The 19,788-nt window shown below is 35.2% G+C and overlaps 1 protein-coding gene across 4 annotated transcripts in view; it reads left to right on the forward strand.

The window, feature by feature from the left end:
• CEP170 (centrosomal protein 170) overlaps positions 1 to 19,788 on the forward strand; it is a 75,505-nt gene that overhangs the window by 54,969 nt on the left and 748 nt on the right. For 2 of the 4 annotated variants that reach the window (XM_009644695.2, XM_035900267.1), the window contains 6 exons: positions 2,590 to 2,824; positions 7,450 to 7,627; positions 9,049 to 9,216; positions 9,518 to 9,606; positions 15,804 to 15,897; positions 18,443 to 18,494. In XM_009644695.2, coding sequence (XP_009642990.1) covers positions 2,590 to 2,824; positions 7,450 to 7,627; positions 9,049 to 9,216; positions 9,518 to 9,606; positions 15,804 to 15,897; positions 18,443 to 18,494 — 816 coding nt within the window. The remainder of the gene's footprint in view (positions 1 to 2,589; positions 2,825 to 7,449; positions 7,628 to 9,048; positions 9,217 to 9,517; positions 9,607 to 15,803; positions 15,898 to 18,442; positions 18,495 to 19,788) is intronic. The other 2 variants (XM_035900265.1, XM_035900266.1) reach the window with 2 other exon arrangements.

Below are 19,788 nucleotides of genomic sequence, written 5' to 3' on the forward strand. Positions count from 1 at the left end.
CAGCTAGTTGTGCTCAGCAGCTCTGCTGGTTTGCTAATCTAACTGCCATTGCAAATAACTAGCAGATAGGTTGATCAAAGCTGCTGAGGTATCTCTGGGGAAAAAAAAGTTTGAGCATGGAGAGAAAGCAACCCTTATTAACTGTACTTTAGTATTATTGCATTACTGAGCACCAAATTTCAGGTTGTTTGAAATGGATGAACCTTGAGAAGGCAATGCATCCATGAGAGTAAGAGTATTTTATAAGGGATATGCTTAATAAAGTCTGTCTTCAGATCTTAAAACTGAGATTATGGTGTCCAAATCATTAAATTTGCCAGTTTAAGGTGTTGTCAACATACTATACTTCTCGCAGAGTAGTCACCAAATTTAAGTTTGTCTGCTGATTATTTTAGCGACGGTTTGGGAGAATTTTCTAGTTATTGGTACTGACATTTATAGCCTTTGGTGTCTAACTAATTGCACAATAGCTTTCAGAAGTCTACATAAACTACAGTGACAATTTGGGGCTGCATAATTTATAAATAGTATTAAAAGCATGTATGTGCAAATGTATAGCTAGCTTAATGGGAAATGTGCTTGGATATTGCTTGTCATGAATCATACAACTGAGATTTTTTTTAACTGTTAAGCCTACAATAACTTTTTCCCCATATTAATGAGAAACACGTTGATAATATATAAATAAACAACATTTTAAGACCTTAACATTTAATAGTCTTAAAAAATGTAGAGAGGTTTTATGCTACTATGTAGACCAATTGTTATTGATGTCATTTCAGTTAGTATCTCTGAAATGTTTAAGCTTTTACAAAATTCAGTATTTTTGATTGAATGTATAATTTAAGAATCTTTTCCTAAAAAGTGTGGGTGGAAAAGAGGACCTAAGACTAATCTCATCAATATTTTTTTATTTAAGCAAATGCTTCTAATCTGAATGTTTTAATACGAATTAACATGATAAAACACTATTTTGTACACAGAGAAATCCAAGCTTCTCCCAGACCCAGATCCTGATGTTGAAACTTACAGTGGTAGAGTACTAGAAATCAAATCTGTTTCTGATATTTCACTTCTCATTCAATTTTTAATTTTTAAATATATGATTACATATGTTCATTGTACAGTGCTCAGTTGCTGGACTAGCTCACTTGAGAGATTCCAGGATATATTTTGTTTTTATTTTGATGCATATAATTTGAACTGGGACAAGGATTTTAAATAAAAATTGATGATAAAATGTGGGCCCAACTCATAAAGCTCTTTGAACGTTGGTCACACATTGCTTGCATGCTGTTGGCGTGGAACTGTGCTTTTTCTGCTTATGTTCTACTTCCCTAAGATTGAAACAAGTTTCAAACTTCTAAAAAGAGAACAGTAAGTGACTGGAGAGACATTTTTATTTTCTTCAATAAAGTTAGAATATTAAAAAAAAATAGAACTTAACATGATTTGAAGCCCACATTTAAACCTGAAAAAAATTACAGAAGCATATTTTTGTTTTCAGTGATTAAAAATGCATTATTTCTATGAGGAAGGGATGTAAGCTTACACACCAATGTCATATTCTACATACTTTGAGAGAATTACACAAATCTTGTCTCAATTAAAAATTACTTTCATGATTTGTTACTTAAATTCATATTGATATATACTTCATTTGTAATCTTTTTAAAATATTTCAGGAGAAATCATTATTACTTCTTGCTTTTTTCTTATACTAAAAACTATATACGTTACTTGAATCTATTATTTTTAAATTATCAAGAGGTGATCACATATTTTTTTAGAATTTCTACAGTAATTCCAGAGCTTTGTGAATGTCAGTGAGTTTGGGGGACTGAATTCTCTGCAAGAATTTAGCAGGTTGTTGTGATGAGCATTCCTTTACATTTAGTGATACCTCTTCTTGCTGGAAATGCATTTTCTAGACTTCAGTAATTAGTTTCAGTCCTCTTATACTTCAGGCTGTCTTCAGCAATATGGCTGTATATGCTTTATATGCTATATGTGAGACTATATGCTTTTTGCTCTGAGGCTGCTGGTTTTGTAGATGTGCTGCTGATTTTTATAACACAGTATTAATTTTAAGATTTTTTTTTCTGTACTAAATACATCATCTAGGATTTTTATGCTTTCCTTATGTAAGCATGCATTCCAGGCTTGGTGCCAGCTCCATCCTTCCTTCATGTCTCTTCATTTTTTTTGTGTATCACGTAAACCTTGAACGAAACTTGGGAAAAAATCTGCAGAAAAAGTGCAATCTGACTATATATTTAAACGTTAATGAATTGGGCCCTTGTTTTGTAATACAGTGTGCTTGAGCTCATATACAGTTACTGGTTTTTTCATCTTATTTCACTCATCATTATACAAAGAGCATCCGTTTTATGTTTTTATTAATCAATATTTATTATTTAACACAAATTTTGTAGCTTTCTTTTTAAGATGTAGTAAATGAACCTTTTGTGAGGTATCTGGGGATTGGTAATGAATAGTTGTGTATTTTTGTGATGTTATTGAAATAATATTGTTTTTTCTTATTAAAGTTGCAATAATAATTTTTTTTCAATAATTAAACTAATTTAGTAAGTGCAAGATGGAGGCGCTTTCCTACAGATTATGCTTCCACCTCAGAAGATGAATTCGGATCAAACCGTAATTCCCCTAAACATACCCGTCTACGTACCTCTCCAGCCCTGAAAACCACGCGACTGCAGAGCACTGGGACAGCAGCTCAAAGTAGCAATACATTCAAGCACAGAATAAAGGAACAGGAAGACTACATTCGTGACTGGACTGCTCACCGAGAAGAAATAGCAAGGTTGGTTTTAAGGGAGTGCCTCTAAAATAACAGAGATTTGTACCCAGCTAGTTGTACAGGTACATATATAGGAGAAAGAGAGCTAATGGATTTTCTGTATCACTCTACTTACCGTTTTCATTCACTAACTCAATGGGTAATTTAAAATTCTTCTAATGAGAGACTGGCAGACAGAACACTCATGTTACCAGCACAACTCTTTCTAATGGAAAATTATAGTAATTTCTGACTTAGGATAGCTAGATCCCAGAATATGAGCTTCTGATTGCATTAGTGGGACTTGCAGAGGTACTTTGAGTAGAACTCTTAGTTGCTAATGGTGTATTTCCTGAGGCTGAAGTATATCTGATTGTGTACTACCTTTATGTTCATGTTGAGGTAAAATTTCAGATCAATGCATAGGTGACAGAGCAAAAAGTTATTTTGGCAATGTGAGAGACCATGTTATCATTTTAATTTTTGGTTTATCTAGACATTATTTCATGTTAGATGTTTTCTGATTTAAATCATATATATTCATCAAAAAGTAATTTCTTTTGTTGTGAGTCCCTGAGATTAGTATAGCACTTCCTCTGTTACTGCTAATAGCCCTCTGCTTCAAGTGAACCAAGGAAAAGTTAGTCAGTTCTACATTCTGCTAACCAATTATTCCCATATCATGCAATACCGAGGCAGCAAAAATTTCAAAAAGCTTCCACTAAACAAATAAAACTATGGAAGTATATAAATGTTATTTAAAACTTGGTGTTCAGATTCTGAATCTTTTTTCACAGAACTTAATTTCAAGCCTAAACAAGAAGCGTTTTCCTTTTTAAATTAATCTTAACACTGTGGTGTCACAGATGTGAAGCATTATGTTTCATTAAGTCTGATTAATTATTTTTTGTTCCCTCTTCTTCATAATGTTTTTCAACATTTGTTTTTTTAGTGTGGTCTGCACAAAGGGAAAATACTTAAGGGAGTCTGATAGCATTTTGGTAAATCATGAAATAAACATTTTCAAGGGCATCTTCCTAAAACATCCTTTCTTTCCAAGAATCTTAAGTTGGAGATGGATATAAAGAGGAATGCATGTATATGGGGAAAAAAAAAAATCAAGGCTAGCCATGGCATATTACTTCCTTCTTATAATTGGTACATTTTGCTTATCTAGGAGAGACTGATACTGGAAACGATGATTCAGTCAAAACTTATTTGATGGTTAGGTTTGCAAGTTTTTTTCTTTCTTTGGACTTCTTACCATTTTCTTCATTTAGATGCTGGTTTAAAATTTGTTTTGAAGGCTATACCCTACCTTTTTCAGGTTCTTTGTTTCCAGTGGAAGTGGCGAGAGGCTAAGTTGGTATTGCGAAATTTGTGATTGTGTATAGAAATTTTACGCAAACTGCATTAAATGAGCATATTTAAGGTTAAGAAAGCTAGCACTCAGCAGCTGAGAAATGCCAGGCTACTGTCATCTATTGTCACTGCTTCCAGCACCAGTTTCCTTGGTTAGTCTCTGCTGAGCCCCCTGCTCTAGGTCACCAGTTGATCCTTTCTGTGCCTCCGTATCAATTTGTACTGATTCACAGTATTGCTCCCCGGCTTTAAGTTTAACTCCTGCCCTTTATAAGATCATTTTTGTCTCTGCTCCCTTTGCCTTGCTAACCATAGTCTCCCCTCTATCACTGTCTACCCTGTTTTGTTTTTTTTTTTCCTTCCCAGCCCTTGGTTCAGCCCCTATGATCAGAGTCCCTTCAACTCTGTTTACAGTTTTTGAAAAGGGAAAAGATACATGTTGTCACTAAAATTGGTTGATTTCATTTTGTTTGTTGACTTAACTGATTAGATAAGGCAGGTGTAAAGATAAGTATTTCATAAAATAAATGTGTAGCTGAAAGTAGTGTAGAGGCTGTATGACAGACATTTCATTGCATCCATGTTACCATCATACTCTATTTTAGCTGGTCTTCGATTGACCCTATTTGCACTTTCCACACACTCCACAATTTACAGATGTTAATAAAATTGAAAACTGGAAAGAGGTGTTTAAAAAAAAAAAACACTTAATGAAATAACTAAATTTATTCTAAACCCACTTTGGCTTGGAGGGAATATACACCGTCAGAATAATAGGAGTTTAACATATATTTTCTTTAACGATTTTAAAGTATCATTACAAAATAAACCGACTCAGCATAGGAAGTGTGACATAGTAGGCTAAGCGTAAAAATATTTTTGGTAATCCAGCAGTCCAGAACTATTACAGATATCTTAGAATTATTCCTATTTCATTGTGTTTTGTCTAATGGCTATTCTTTCACTACAGGTAAATGAGAACTAGAGTTCCAGCCTGTTGAAAAAGATGGTCGTGCTCTCCCCATCCCAAGACCCATGTTGTCACCTTTTCCCTTGTGTTGGAAACCCTGTCTGTCCCTTATGTCTAGCTGTGGGAGTCTCTCACTGAGCGAATCTAATAGCAACATTTCCTAGAGCAGGTTGGGGGAGTTAGGGAATTTGAGGTTTATTTTAGTTATGCCTCCCTGAATTGATTTGCCTTGTATGATAGCTAGCTCTGATGCAGGAAGCAGTAGAAATCTGCAAGGCAGCCTACAGTTGCAACAGAGTAATAGTGTGTACCTAAAGCCAAAGTCTCTTGTCCTTGATTATACAAAATGATATTACATTGAGTACTGATTATAGCTTACTATCACATTGAAAGAAATTCCAGATTTTGTTCACCTGATTGGTGTTTGACTATGATAATTGTCTAACAAGTTGCTTGCCATCCATGTTAGAGTTGTTTATTATGATACTTTCAGGATTCATTTGAATTCATTTCTGTGTAGACATCTAACATTTTATGTAATTTTGATTGCTTGGTCAGAACTCAGTTGAAGTGGCTGTGGCATACTGAGGCATTGCTGATTTCTGTGGAGAGTTGATTGATACTACTTTTAATTATGTTTAATGACATTTTGTCTTCTGGAGGATTTACTGATAATTGACATTTCCTGGGTTTTGTTTTCTTCACAACTATTCATTAAATACCAGAATTTGTCTCAGAAATTAAAACATGATTATTAGCAACTTCTCTGTTTAAGGAAAAAAGAGATACAGTTGTGTGAAACAAAGGAATTAGGTGCTCTAGTATCTCTACTACTTAGAATATTAGCTCAACTTTGGAGTTTTAATGTACGTATTTATAAGAACATGAAATATACATTAAAATTGACCCAAAAAGATGTAGTAATTAGGCTAAATAAGTTAATGTAGTAATAGACACTTACCATAATTTAATTTATTGAAATGAGTGATTGACTTGGTTTCTGCTTTAGTGTTCCAGTCTCTGATAGTTTGAATTCAGAAACACTGACTTGAATGGTCACAGGTAATTGCTGCATATACTTCTACAGCCTTATTCCAATTATATGTGTACAAGGTTGCATTTTGTTGCGGATTGCTGATGCTTAGTCACAAAATCCAGTGTTGGAATTTGACTGGGAATTTCTCTAATTTTGTTTGTCTTTCTAGTTTAAATTCCTCTCACTCAGTCTCAAACTATCTCTAGGTCAATGGTGTCTATTCTTTTTGACATGAAGACAAAGTGAAAATAAAGAGCGGAAAGAAGCTCACCTTTATCAAGCACTGGCTAGCACGGTGTGCGTCACTGTCACATGGCTGTGCAACTCCTTCCACTTAAGTGGCAGGTGCTGCTGTTCACAGAGTCCTTGGCGGTGCAGAATTAGCACTGTTGACTTCTATGCCTTCAGTCGTCTCAGAAGTATGAAAGGGGATTGCTTGGTGGGCTGCTCTGAATTCTAGGTCTTCTGAACTGCTTGATCCGAGCTGGAGATTCAGAGTGCCATAGTTAGTAGGGGGCTTTTAGCTGTGGCTTTGGGGTTTGGGGATTTTTTCCCCCTCCTTCTTTTGGTGTGTCCTGGGGAGGAGTAGCACAAGCAGAGCTAGGCAAGCTTCCTCCCTGTGCTGAGCAGAATAGAGAGCAGAGCTATTTTTTGATGGGGTGGATCAGAAGAAAGGAAAAGGAATCTTCAGCTGAGAATTCAGATGTATTTGCGTAGTGCTATCATATCCAGGTTTTTACAGGCATTTCTGTTTTTCCAACTAGAAAGCTTGTCTTAATTAAATTTGACAATTTAGGGTACTGGTCTTGGAATTTCAGACACATAAGCAGCTTGATCTGAGCAAGCTGCAGGGCTACTAGATAGTCAGAGGTCCTGAAGAAGTTCTTTGCAAGTAGATAAACTGAGGTATAAATTAAATGTGTTCTGGATGTTTCAGATTTACTGCATGTGCACAGGTCATCTGTGCAGTATTTTCAGCGTATTTCCAGTGCATCCCATGGGTTTGATTTACTGCATGTTGCACACATCTCTGCCTGGGAAAGACAACAAGGACACTCCGTCTTTTGAGATTGCCTTCTACCTTCTTCCTCTAGAAAGGCATGTTATTCAAAGCTTCAGTTAAAAATTTGCTTTTATGGTTCTACAGATAAACTTTCAGTTTAGAAGGGCATCATAGCATAGTTATCAGGAAGTAGAACTTAGAAGCTCAAAGGCTGCAGGTTGGCTTTACTGGTCCAGAAGTATTTGTAGGGGAGAATGTAACACTCTCTTTATTACTAGGATCAGTCAAGATCTGGCTCTCATCGCACGGGAAATCAACGATGTAGCAGGAGAGATAGATTCAGTGACTTCATCAGGCACTGCCCCCAGTACCACAGTAAGCACTGCTGCCACCACCCCTGGCTCTGCCATAGACACTAGAGAAGAGGTAGGAGATCTTCATGGAGAAATGCATAAGGTTCTTCCTTTTCTTTATTTCTTTTGCTTTTAGCTTTTTGCATAGCCTTTTTTAGTTACTTCCACTCAGCCCGTATGCATGAACTCTACATTGTTTTTTGATTTAAAGTTCCTTTATGTTTCAACAAACAACGCAGAAAGTATTCTATGAACACAACTTGTCAAATGGATGCATACTATCTGTCTGTCTCTTTTTTTCCACGAAACATAGGACAAGATAGTTACTTGTTTCTTGCTTGTCTGTAGCCTTAGATACTATTGGACAGTATCTAAGTGCATTTAAAGATACTAGTGTGTATGCACAAATATGTATAAATATACACATTTAATACTTTGAATAGCTATTAAAAACAAAAAAGTCCCTCTTTTCACAGGTGATGTTTCATCTTCTGAGCACTGAAATATTTAGGTATCATCAGTTAACAATAACTTTAGATTTTCTGTCTTAATAACATTGTTAAAACCTGCCTTGAAATAAGTTTGCCTTGTGCTTCTAATAATTCTTATTTTCTTTGCCTATCTCTGGTATGCTGTTCTGTGAATATATTGACTAACTTGTTCTAGTAACCATCACAGGTTTAATGCTGGTAAAAATGTTAATCTGAATTTATATCATCACTTTCTACCATATTACAATTCACCCTAATATGTTGTAAATGTTTACTGCATTTTTTTCTTCATAGTATTCTTTTCAAAATATGCTTGTTCATTTTTGTGTGCATAAGGTTTGGTTAATACATTAGTTTACTGTGTTTAGTATAATACTGTCTTTTTCTGTGGAAAAAAAGATATAAACAGTGATAAGAAATCTGTGAGGTTTTGTACTCAGAAAAATTCTATCTGCACTCACATAGATTTTGTTTTTAATTCTCATGGGCTTACACCTAGACTTTAGGAAATAAAGTGCTCATTTTTTCAGATCCGGTTAGATCACTCTGATTTTTATATTACAAAATAATCATTTTCCTCTTAAAAAAATATTGTACAGTGTGTGCATACTACTGCAGGTGGCAGCATCTCCTTTAAGTAGGTATAGGTGTTTCTGTAACACTATGACTAATCTGGAAAAAAACCCTAATTTTATAGTACCGTACTTAATTCCACAGATGATGTTCCATTAATCGAAGGAACAAATTATTCAATACCAGTTTGTAGGTAACTATTAGGTCACCTACCCGTAAGCAAAATTTCTGTGGGGTAGTCTAATTTTGCCGTGTATGTCTAGTGTTTGAAAAAAAAAAGACCTTCATTTTTACAAGGTATTGTTACATAACAGATGCGTCATTTTATACTATATAAGACGACAGAAAGATTTTTATTTGATAGGCTTCTTGTAAACTGTTTCAGAAGGAGAAAAATGTAAATCTGCTCTTGCATGTATCCAGTGGGTTTCATAAACTGCATTTTTCTTTTAACCCCCAGTTGGTTGACCGAGTATTTGATGAAAGTCTCAATTTTAGAAAAATCCCTCCACTAGTACATGCCAAACCACCAGAGGGGAATGGTCGGCCTAATGATGCTAGACCTCAGCTAACAGATGCCCTCGATCCCCCAACAATTACCCGGAGAAGGACTTGGAGCAGAGATGAAGTGAGTACACAACAGGATTCTCTTTAGTAATTTGTCTATTTTAAGTTTTTACAGTTGTCTCCCCACCTAGCATTCTAGACACTATCCTCTTTCCTACCTAGCAGGTGGCATTAATACTGGAAGAAAAATACTTGTGTATTACTTAATTTTCAAAATGTTCAAATATGATTGTTTGTAGATGATACTAATTGGAACACAACTATGATTTTTTTAAAGTTAAAAAAAATAATTTTTTAAAGTTAAAAAAACCTTCAAAATACATGGAATTGTTTTTAATTCCCATTAAACCTCCTTGTTGCAGGTTATGGGGGACAGTTTGCTGTTGTCCTCAGTCTTCCAATTTTCTCGCAAGATAAGACAATCCATTGACAAAACAGCTGGCAAAATCAGGTGAGTTTTTAAAAATTATTGTTATTACTGAAAATGCTCTTCTCTCATCAACATTCCTACTAGAAGAAGAGGTATCTATAATACAGGTACAGGAAATGTATTTAGTAGCAACTTGTGTTTTAAAAAAGCAATGTTACTTACGGTCTTTTTGGCGTTCAGAAAGATTGGGGATGAATAATTTTTCCTTTATTGGTTATGTGTATTTCACATTATGTGAAGATAAATATCAGCAAAGTTTACATGGACAGAAAATATCCATCATACCTCTAGCAGAGAAGCTGTTACAACACGTGCAAATGCTGTGCAAAATCTATACAACCTCCATGCAAGTCTTGTAAACTCCTTTCCTGAAAAGAGAAGGTTAAAATGTTGCTGAACTGTAAAACTGGGCCCTGTATACTTGCCAAGTTGTTGTGGGGATCACCCGTTCTAGGAAGAAAAATAAATGCTACAGAGGAGAGCAGTTTCAGTAAATCCTTCTAAAAAAGAACTTGCCCTGGAGACAATGTGGTCACTATTGAGTTCTAAATCTAAAATAACAGATGTAACCATCTGTTATTTGTAATTGAAAATTCCTCCTTAGATAGTTAGATTCCTGCATAAAATGTCATAGTAGCTAACAGGAAATATAGACATGTTAAAAATTATAACATGTTGCTCTACAACAGCTCCATTTAATTTGAGTGAGTGAGTGTACAACCATTTGGTGACTGCTTAGGTCAATAAGAATAAGTGAAAATTCTAAACAGAAAGTTCAGGATTGTATAATTCACATGTCATTCTTCATGTCTTTGTGCAGTTAATAATTTAAAAATAGAGTACATTAAAAATAAGAAAGTAATTTGGCTGAACTTCATGTATAATTTTCTGAATGTGAGAAAATATTGTAATTGATCAGTTTGTCTAGAAAGTGTCAGATATTTAAATCTTAGGTGGGTGACAGATTATTCACCAAATCACAAGCATAAGGTGGTGTAACTAGTAAAAGCAGAAAATACTAACATATCTGAAGTTTATATTCTCGTGAGAGTACCAAAAGAGTCTTGAGCATAGAAATCAAGAAGAAAAAAAAAACTCTATATGAATTTGTAAAAACTGTACGTTATCTGCCATTTCTAGTCCCACTATTTCTAGTAAGAAGAATATCACTGAGTGTAGAATCAAGTCTTTAAAAGCCTGCAGCCCATTCTTATTATTTCTGTTCTAACGTTTTTTGTGTGTTGTTTTAAGTGGTGGTTACAGGTAACATTTGTGAGTACCTTATTTCCACTATCCTGGAACATGTTCCTGGACTGACACTAATTTCATTTCTCTTTTTCAAACTCACCATTTTGGGGCTGCAGGATTATAATATTGGAAATATGCCATTTGCTGCCTTTCCCTCTTTGGCTTCCCCAGATACATTCTTTTATGTATCATACTATTTATTTGACTATCCTTGAATAAAAGACATAAATGTCTCTTGCTGTGTAAATTTCAGATACAAATGTGTTTGTGAAACGCAGGTGTACGGTATGGTTACTCTCAAAACTGTGCTAAATTAACAGAGTTCAACTTCATTATGCAGAATTTATTACAGATTATGCAAAAGTTCACTACTTGTTCAAGTTTAATCAACCTCTGAGTGTATGCCATCCTTTAATAGCTGATCTCAAAAAAAGAGCGAGTAAATACATGCAAAGAGGTACTTAAGCGCGACCATTCTTTGAAAGTCATTTCTAAAGGCATTTGAAATTTGGAAATAGAAACAAAATACTGCATTAAGTTTTGTTCTGTGCATAATTTTCTGGGAAAATACAGTGGCATCCCTCAGGAACTCTGCTTACCAATATTTTTTTTTTTTTCCTTTTAAAGCTGCATCATGGGAACAAGAATTTTGCTTATTGACTGATTTATTTGTGATAGGCGTCTAGGATGATATGTATCTTAAATTCCTCAGAAGCAGTAGATGGTAGATACTCTGCTTTTTTCATCATGCTGATTTTTCTTGATGGTTGGCAGTTTCTGATCTGTAAATACGTTGCTAGCTCAGCTGTAGTTACTTAATGTAAAAAACTGAGTTCAGTACAGTGAGTTAAAACAAATTTATGTATGCAAATTTGTTCTGAGAAAACCAGGTAACTATAAAATCGTCTTACACTTTTCTGAGTAATTTTCTGAGCTTAAAAGATAAGTCAGCTATACTGTAATGAGTGTGGTCATGTATGAATTTATAAGCATACCTATGAATATTTTACATTCATTTAAAGAGAGTGGCATTGCATATTTCTATAAAAACACAGTGGAGAAACTTTAATTAATATGCAGTTATTTAGCATATCCTCAGAGCTGTGATCAAAACTTCCTTCTCCTGCTACTCAGAATGGATTTGAATACGATGATGTTATTCATAATGTCATTAGTATTTTGAATCAGAAAAACAACAATAGTTTGTCTTAGAATTGTTTCTAGAGAGCATATAAGGCAGCTAGGACCTGTTATAGATTTTACTTTAGCTTTGTTTTGATGTACATGAGTTCAACGGCCTGGATGATGTCCTGCGCAACCTGCTCTAGGTGAACCTGCTTTAGCAGGAGGGTTGGACTAGATGATCTCCCGAGGTCCCTTCCAACCCCTGCCATTCTGTGTGCTTCTATTCTTTATACTGGACTTAAGCCAGTTAAAGTTTCTGCCCAGAACAGATACAATGAGAATCAATCAGGATTTGTCAAGCTAGCAGTTGTGTATTTTTCCAAAGTGCTTGAAAGGAGAAGAGAAATGTATAGAGGCACCAAGAGTTAAGCCAGTAAGCCTGACTTTGTTTTAAAAGTCCTCTCAAATTTTCTTGTTCACCAGTGTAAACCTCTCTCCTGAGAGCACAGACAGTATAGGGCAATTATGGTCCTTACAAATCACATTATACATATTAAAAAATTGCATCCTTCATATCTGGGTCCACATGGAGAAAGTCGTGCTTCCTGTGAATGTGAACCCACTGTTATCTTTAGTTGCAGTAGCTAGCTTTACAGAAAGACCAATTTCACTTTGGCTAAAGTATTAAGAACATAAATATTTTCAGTCATTCTTGTCAAGCAGATCTATCAGAAATTAACATGAGCTGAAGTCAATCATGAAATCAAATTAATATGAGGATAAAAGGAAGTTTATATCTTTTTGCTTGACTAGTTCCCTCCCGACTTCATTAGACCTGCCATTTCTTTTTTCTAATTTATAGGTAATGTTCCGAGTTCCTCTGAGTTCTGTCATCGTTCCTACCGTATATTAAGAAATAGGATTGAGAGAAGGTTTTGATGCTGTTATTCCTCAGCTAGCTTCTCCCAGTGCTGGCCAAACTGTTTGGGGTTTTTTTCCCCCCAAGTCCTAGCATGGTGTTCAGATTGAACCAGATTCAGGTGCCTGCTTCTTTCCTTTCACCAAATCCTCTATATTTGTAATTTTCTTCAGGATAAGTTATAGCTTGGGTATTGCTATGTTACTTTTTTATAATTTATTTTTATTTATTATTTTGTATAATCAGGTTCTTATATACTGGTGTACACAAAACTACATTATATTTAAAAATTCTGCAGCATTCTTGCCATGTGTCCTGTAACCTGTTCTTTGCTAACAAACTATTGTGGTGGCTTCTCAGGAAGCAGATAAGCAATTTGTTTGCCCTTCTGTCTTTTCTACGTTGTAATGAGTTTGCAGGAATTTTCAGAGGTTATGGAGGGAAGAGGTAAGTAGGTTTTGCAGTGAGAACGCCTATCAGTGCTCTACAATGTGAATGCAGTGTTACTGGCTTGCTTTGTAGCAGGGAAGTACCTCTTCACTTGGGCAAATCTAGGCAAAGCATTCAGGTCAGCACAGGTATTATGTGCCAGTCTCTGCAGTTTGCTGTACATCCTGCAAAGGGCAATGAAAATAAAATGGGGACTGAGCACAACCAAATAAGAAAGCCCAGGCAGATTTGCCCAAGAAAGTAGGACCGGGAAAGGCAAGAGCAGAAAGAGGCAGACATTTATAAATATGTTCTTTTAAAATAAAGAGTATGGTTAGAACAAGGAAGAGCAAAGGAGACAGAGATGAAGACCCCCAGGAGGGTTAAAATGTACTAAAAGAAGAACTGAAAAAAATGCTGTAAATGTAAAAAGGAAATAGACTTCCTAAAATTGTAGCAAAAAATGAATTGGCCTGTCCACTTTATAGTGAAAATACTAACATTTTTTGAAATTACTGTTTTCATTTTTTCCTCAATTTTTTTAATAGAATGACCTATCAGATGGAAAGCTTTCAAACTGTAAAAGAGAAGTAATAGCATTGTCACTGAAAGGGAGTAAGACTGAAAATGCCACATACACAAGCAAAGGCATTAATCACATACATAAAGACAGAAGTATTTTAATGTAACATGAACAAGAAGGTAAATGAAAAAAACAAGCAGTGTCACAATAACTTAGATATTTGTCCTACTAATGCTGTTTACTGCTAGAAAAGCCTTATTTTCCATGTTTCTGCTGATTTCCAGAGTGATATAGATGCTTTTAAAGGACAGAAAGTATAGCTGTGTAAGATTCTCTCTATACTGAATCAAAATATTTCCAGGAGATGCCTGGTTTTTAGTGCAAGATACTGTAAAGGACTAAATTGCCTCTGTTTTTTATTTATTTAAACTCATCAGTGTCAGGCAAGTCCTAAATTTTCCATTGTAATTGGACTTTCTGGTGTCCAGGTTTGCAGTTGAATGGCTTTGAAAGCTTTTGCACTCCCTTCCAGAACATAAAAGCAATCTTGTCAGATCTCTGGTGATCATCTTTGTTACAAGTTGATGGCACTACTTGAGGGCTTAAAGTGTTTCATGTTTTCTTCACTGTAGTTTTGATTACTTTTCATTTATTTTTTCTTTCCCCAAAAAGAAGTATTTATTAATGTTTACTCTTTGTATGCTTTTTACATTAATACACTAAAGTCACTTGCAGAAGTGGTCATTTGCCTTGATCCCATGAAACTGTGTCATGAGAGTAGCACTTCCTCTCAGTGAAACATGACAAAAACGTGTTCTGAAGCAGCAGTGAGTGAAGACCTCAAAGACAGAAGACAAGTTAAAGCAGCTTCTGGATGGGCTGTCTATGGATATCTGTGTACTGATAAGATAATACAGGGTACACATTTTATAAAACTAGACTTTCTTGACAGGATAATAATAAAGAGTGGGATTTTCCATGGGGTATAAATAACTGAAGAGAGATTAACAGAAGTGCGGTACTAAGTCTCCCAGCTTTCTTTCAGATTCTTAGTCTTTATGAGATACAAGGTATCATGAATTTCCACCTTAAAAATTACTTCCTCAGAGACATACCTACTCTAATAAGAAAAATACACTACTTTTTGGACTATAATAATAATAAATATGCTACTTTTTGGACTCCTCTATGTCATCATGATGTCCCTTAAAAAAAATGAATACCCAGACCTTAAATATCCAAACATTCTTTTTTTTTTTTTTTTGCCCCTCCACTTGGGCAAATGTAGACAGTTTAAATGATGTTTATGATATGGCAATGAAAACAAAAATTATTTATCACAGCAGAGGAGAAAACATAAAAAATGGGGAACCTCACAGTGTGCTTTGGGGTTTTACAAATAATAGAAGTGACTTCTTTAAATATGTAATACAAGTGATACTTTTATTACTAAATCATGTATATACAATTTGTGTGTTGAGACTTTTCAATGAAAACTTTTATGAAATGCACTTTTAATTTTCTGAAGTGTTTTATTTTTTCATTAAATTAATACAAAATACAAATGCAAAAGAGTTGCATTTATTTACTACTGTTAATGTTTCTCTTCTGTTTTGCAATTATTGTAAAATGCAGTGTTAATATGGAATTATCTGACTACTATAAAATAGTTGGATTTTTAAAAAAAGTCTCAGTGCTGAAGGAAAGAATCAGCTGTGTCTTTTCAACACCATAAGCAAGCAGTTAGCTACAGAACTGCCATTTTAATGTCAGTAATAATGATATCGCTGAAACCCTGTATGCTTCCCTGAAAATTTAAATCGTATCGTTAAATTTTGTCAGTTTTCAATATTTCAGATTTTAGTTTTATTCACTGCCCCCATGCTACTTTCTTGTATCATGTATCCAATCTTTCAGGTTTAGTTTGTTTATTTTTGTCTTATTTTAAACATACTGTTCTTGAATTTCTTCTAGAATATTATTTAAGGACAAAGACAGAAATTGGGAAGAAATTGAAAACAAGTTGCGAGCTGAAAGTGAAGTTCCTATTGTGAAAACATCAAGCATGGTATGAATAGTTATCTTTTCTGGGATTGAATGAGCCTCTTGCCTAATTTCTAAATAATCAGTAGAGGAATGTGTTATTTTCAATTATATAAAGGCAAAAATCTTCAAAAGGTTTTATTTAGACACTCAGTATATTTCAAGAATAAACCTAGTCTTCTTTAATAATTACCGAGACTTACTATCTTATAAAGAAACAGTCTCAAGTAATTGTTCAGGGGAAATTAGGAGATAAAGAATGCAATAAAAGGGGTTCAGGCTATATATAGACCATCAGTACTTTTGCTTAACAAAAGGTAGCAACCGTTAGTTTGAATGTTGGATTGCTTTCGAATTAACTTGTTTTACAATCTAAAGACTACTTTCTCTACTGATTATTATACTTAATACTGTTAATCCTGATTATTAATACTCAGAGAAATAGTTGGATTTTGCTATATCTGAATGAAAATAATCTGTAGACACATTGCAATAAAAGCATTCATCAGGGAAAAATAATCATGTTGATTTTGTGTGGAAGTGATAACCGTAGGGTACTAACTACAACTCTAGTTGATTCATTTAGTCTTCCACCCCTGCCTAATTGGGGCCACTTCATGACCAGACTGTGTGACAGTGTGAGAGTAAAGGAGCACACATGTTGTTTCCTAGTACGCTTCTCCTCTGCTTATAAACACGGAGTGTAGGGCTTGAAAAACATCTCTGCATGTGAGAGCAGGTGGAGAGTCTAGCTATGTTATCCCATCTGGAGTATTGTACTGTTAAGAATGTCAACTTAGGGAAAGGTGGGAGAGGAAACTCGTTCTCTCATACTTTGTATTGGACTGCTCAGAAGCAAAAGGCGAACACATTTCCACTGGCACTGAACTGACTAGCACTTCACTGTTAGCTCATCGTGAGTTATTAAACTCATCCAGATTGATTTTTCCTGGAAGCATTAAAAACTTGGCCCATAATTTCTGCAGAACAGTATATTTTTTAAGAGCAATCATTAGCAACTCAGTGTTATAATTTATTAGATACACTGAGAGGGGTTTTTTTTGGGAGGGGGGTGTTAAAGTTTAATTAAGCAAGTTATTCATGGAAGTTTCTAATTTTAGAAATATGGTAATATAAGGAGTTTCTCTTATCCTATCCATTTCCAGAATAAGATCAGAGTTCAGTGGTTTATGTTCTAAATGCCATGAATATGGGGTTTTAAGGCATTAATTTAAAAAGAAAAAGATTAGTTGTATATTTATTCCTAAGTTCAGCATTTTACAAAATTTTTTCAATGCATTAAAGCATCTTGCATTGTTTGAAAGTGCATGGGGTTTTTTTTTGTCTATGCACTGATTTTCAAGTTTCTGCTCAGTTTTCAGAGCACTACATTGTTCAAAGGCAGTGCTTATTTTTACCACAGAATGTTATTAAAAGTTAACAGAGGACAATCGTAACTGATGTTTGGTTTGTCCTTGGGACGTTTATGTCCAGCTCAGATGTGGAATCTGTTTAAAGATAACGATTTTGTAAAATGCAAGAATCTCTTTGCCACCCACAAAAATCACATTACTTAGTATAGAATGGGTTTTTGAAATGGGTTAAATGGGTTTCTGAAATCATAGAATCATAGAATGTTTTGGGTTGGAAGGGACCCCTAGAGGTCATCTAGTCCAACCCCCCTGCAGTGAGCAGGGACACCGTTAACTAGATCAGGTTGCTCAGAGCCCCATCCAACCTGGCCTTGAATGTTTCCAGGGATGGGGCCTCCACTACCTCTCTGGGCAACCTGTTCCAGTGTTTTACCACCCTCAGCGCCTTTCAAAATTCTCAGCTTTTGAAGACCATTGATAGCTCCTCCTTAGCAGTTGGATTAACAGTATTCTTCAGTGTAGGGTCCTTTGATTGTAGGATTTACATATTTATAGTTTAAGATGTGGTACATTTAACAATTGCTGTGCTTCTGAGTGCATTGCTGTGGCTACATCTGTGTTAGCAAGCAGAGCAGCATAGAGGAGAAAAATCTGTAAGGCAAATGAGTGCTGAGGACCCAACACTGGTGTGCTGGACAGGGTCTCGTGGGCATAGGGCTGTGACAGCCCTGTTGCAGACAACATCCCGGTGCAGTCATCTTACTGTTCTGACTCACGTCTGAACAAGGTTATAGATCGCCCTAGTCCATTAATACTGGCTTTATGCAGGAACTTCCCATAAAGGTTTGCTGTTTCTTTGCCCCATTTCTACAGAACCATGGTGTCCTTAAGTCTGTGCTTGCGAAGACGTAGCTCAGGCAGATGAGCAAGGGACAGAGTGAGGTTTTGTTGAGCCAAGCCATCAGCCAGTGCAGAGGAGCTCTTGATTTCTGAGTGGGCAGTGGCTGGCCCGCCCCAGCCACTGCCACCCAGGACCCGTGGTGGGCATGGCTGGGCCACCACCGGCAAGGGTGTTCTTGATACCAGGAGGGACGACCCAGATGGCATATTGCAAAGGTTGGGGAGAGGGATTGTTTACTATTGATAGGTAGTTTGAGTCTCTCTTTCCTGAATGAAACATGTTTGTTTCTCTCCTAGGAAATATCATCAATCTTACAGGAACTGAAACGAGTTGAGAAACAGCTGCAAGGTACAAATCCTTTCTCACTTTTCTCTTTCGTTGTTGCTTGCTTTAAATTTTTTTACTGTATATCTATATGTATACCATGAAACAAAGTTATCACATTTTATTAAAATATATTCACAGTATCAGTTATGTACATAAATATCATATAGTTGCCAGCACATTTTGTAAAGAAACATCACTGAATTATTTTAAAACAGGAGAGTGATGATAGCTTTTTATATAGGTGAGAAAAGGCTCAACTAAAAATTAAATAGTCCAGAGAATCCCAAAGGAATTATTTGTGAAATATTCTTAAGAGAAATATTTTGCAGGTAAATATTGAAGTGTAGAATTCTGAGATTAGGCTTTACAAAATAATTTTGCACATTGGTAATACCCTTATGTGTAGCACAGTTCAGTATGAGGAATGCACTGGGGCCATAATCTATAGGAAAACTCAAAAACAAACAAACAAACAAATTAGGATTAGCTCTTGACATCTTCCTTTCGCATTACTGAATCCAGTCTTTGTAATTGTGGAGCCCGCAGATTACAAAATAGAAAAATTACTTTGCTTTTCGCATGCAAAGACTTACCTATGTATAAAATGGAAAGAAGTATGGTATGCTTACAAAGTCTGCTATTTAGACATATGTTCCATTTATCAAAATGAACTTAAAAACTGAGTATATTTTTAAAAGACGTTGCTATCTTATTTGTGTATTGTTTATACTTAGTTTATTGTTTAATTTGGAGTGGTCAAATGGATTAGTGGTCCGTGCTTATATATAATCACCATTGTATTTGTTGTAATTTCCTACGTTTGTTATTTTTAGTATTAATTTTTAATCCTACAATACGACATGTTTTAAAAAAGAATGTTTCAGGAGGAATCATTAGCCACGTTTATAAACAAATTAGTGTTTGTTTCATGCTCAGCTATAATTTAAAAATATTAATTTATTACAAATTATATGGTGTTTAGAGAACTTAACAAAGAAATTTTAAGGCCCAGGGAAAGACGCCAAATCGTTTCCTCATATACGCAGTGGTGTTCGAATAGATGTTAGTACAGTTTTGGAAATAAAAAAAGAGAGAGGTTCTGTTAAATGTGACAATGTGTTAACAGTACAGTAAAATGAAATTGTACTAGGTGCTTCAGTTTGCCCTCACTATGTGGAGGGAGAGAGACAATAAGTCCATCATTATACAATAAAAAGGATGAATGATTGCTTTTTTTCTACAAATTTCATTCCATCATGAAAATAGCAGGTATGGATATTGGCGGGGGGGGGGGGGGGGGGGTGGGTGGGATGAA

This window comes from Egretta garzetta, unplaced genomic scaffold, assembly GCF_000687185.1.
Source record: "Egretta garzetta isolate BGI_Z169 unplaced genomic scaffold, ASM68718v1 scaffold248, whole genome shotgun sequence".
Taxonomy (NCBI): Eukaryota; Metazoa; Chordata; class Aves; order Pelecaniformes; family Ardeidae; genus Egretta; species Egretta garzetta.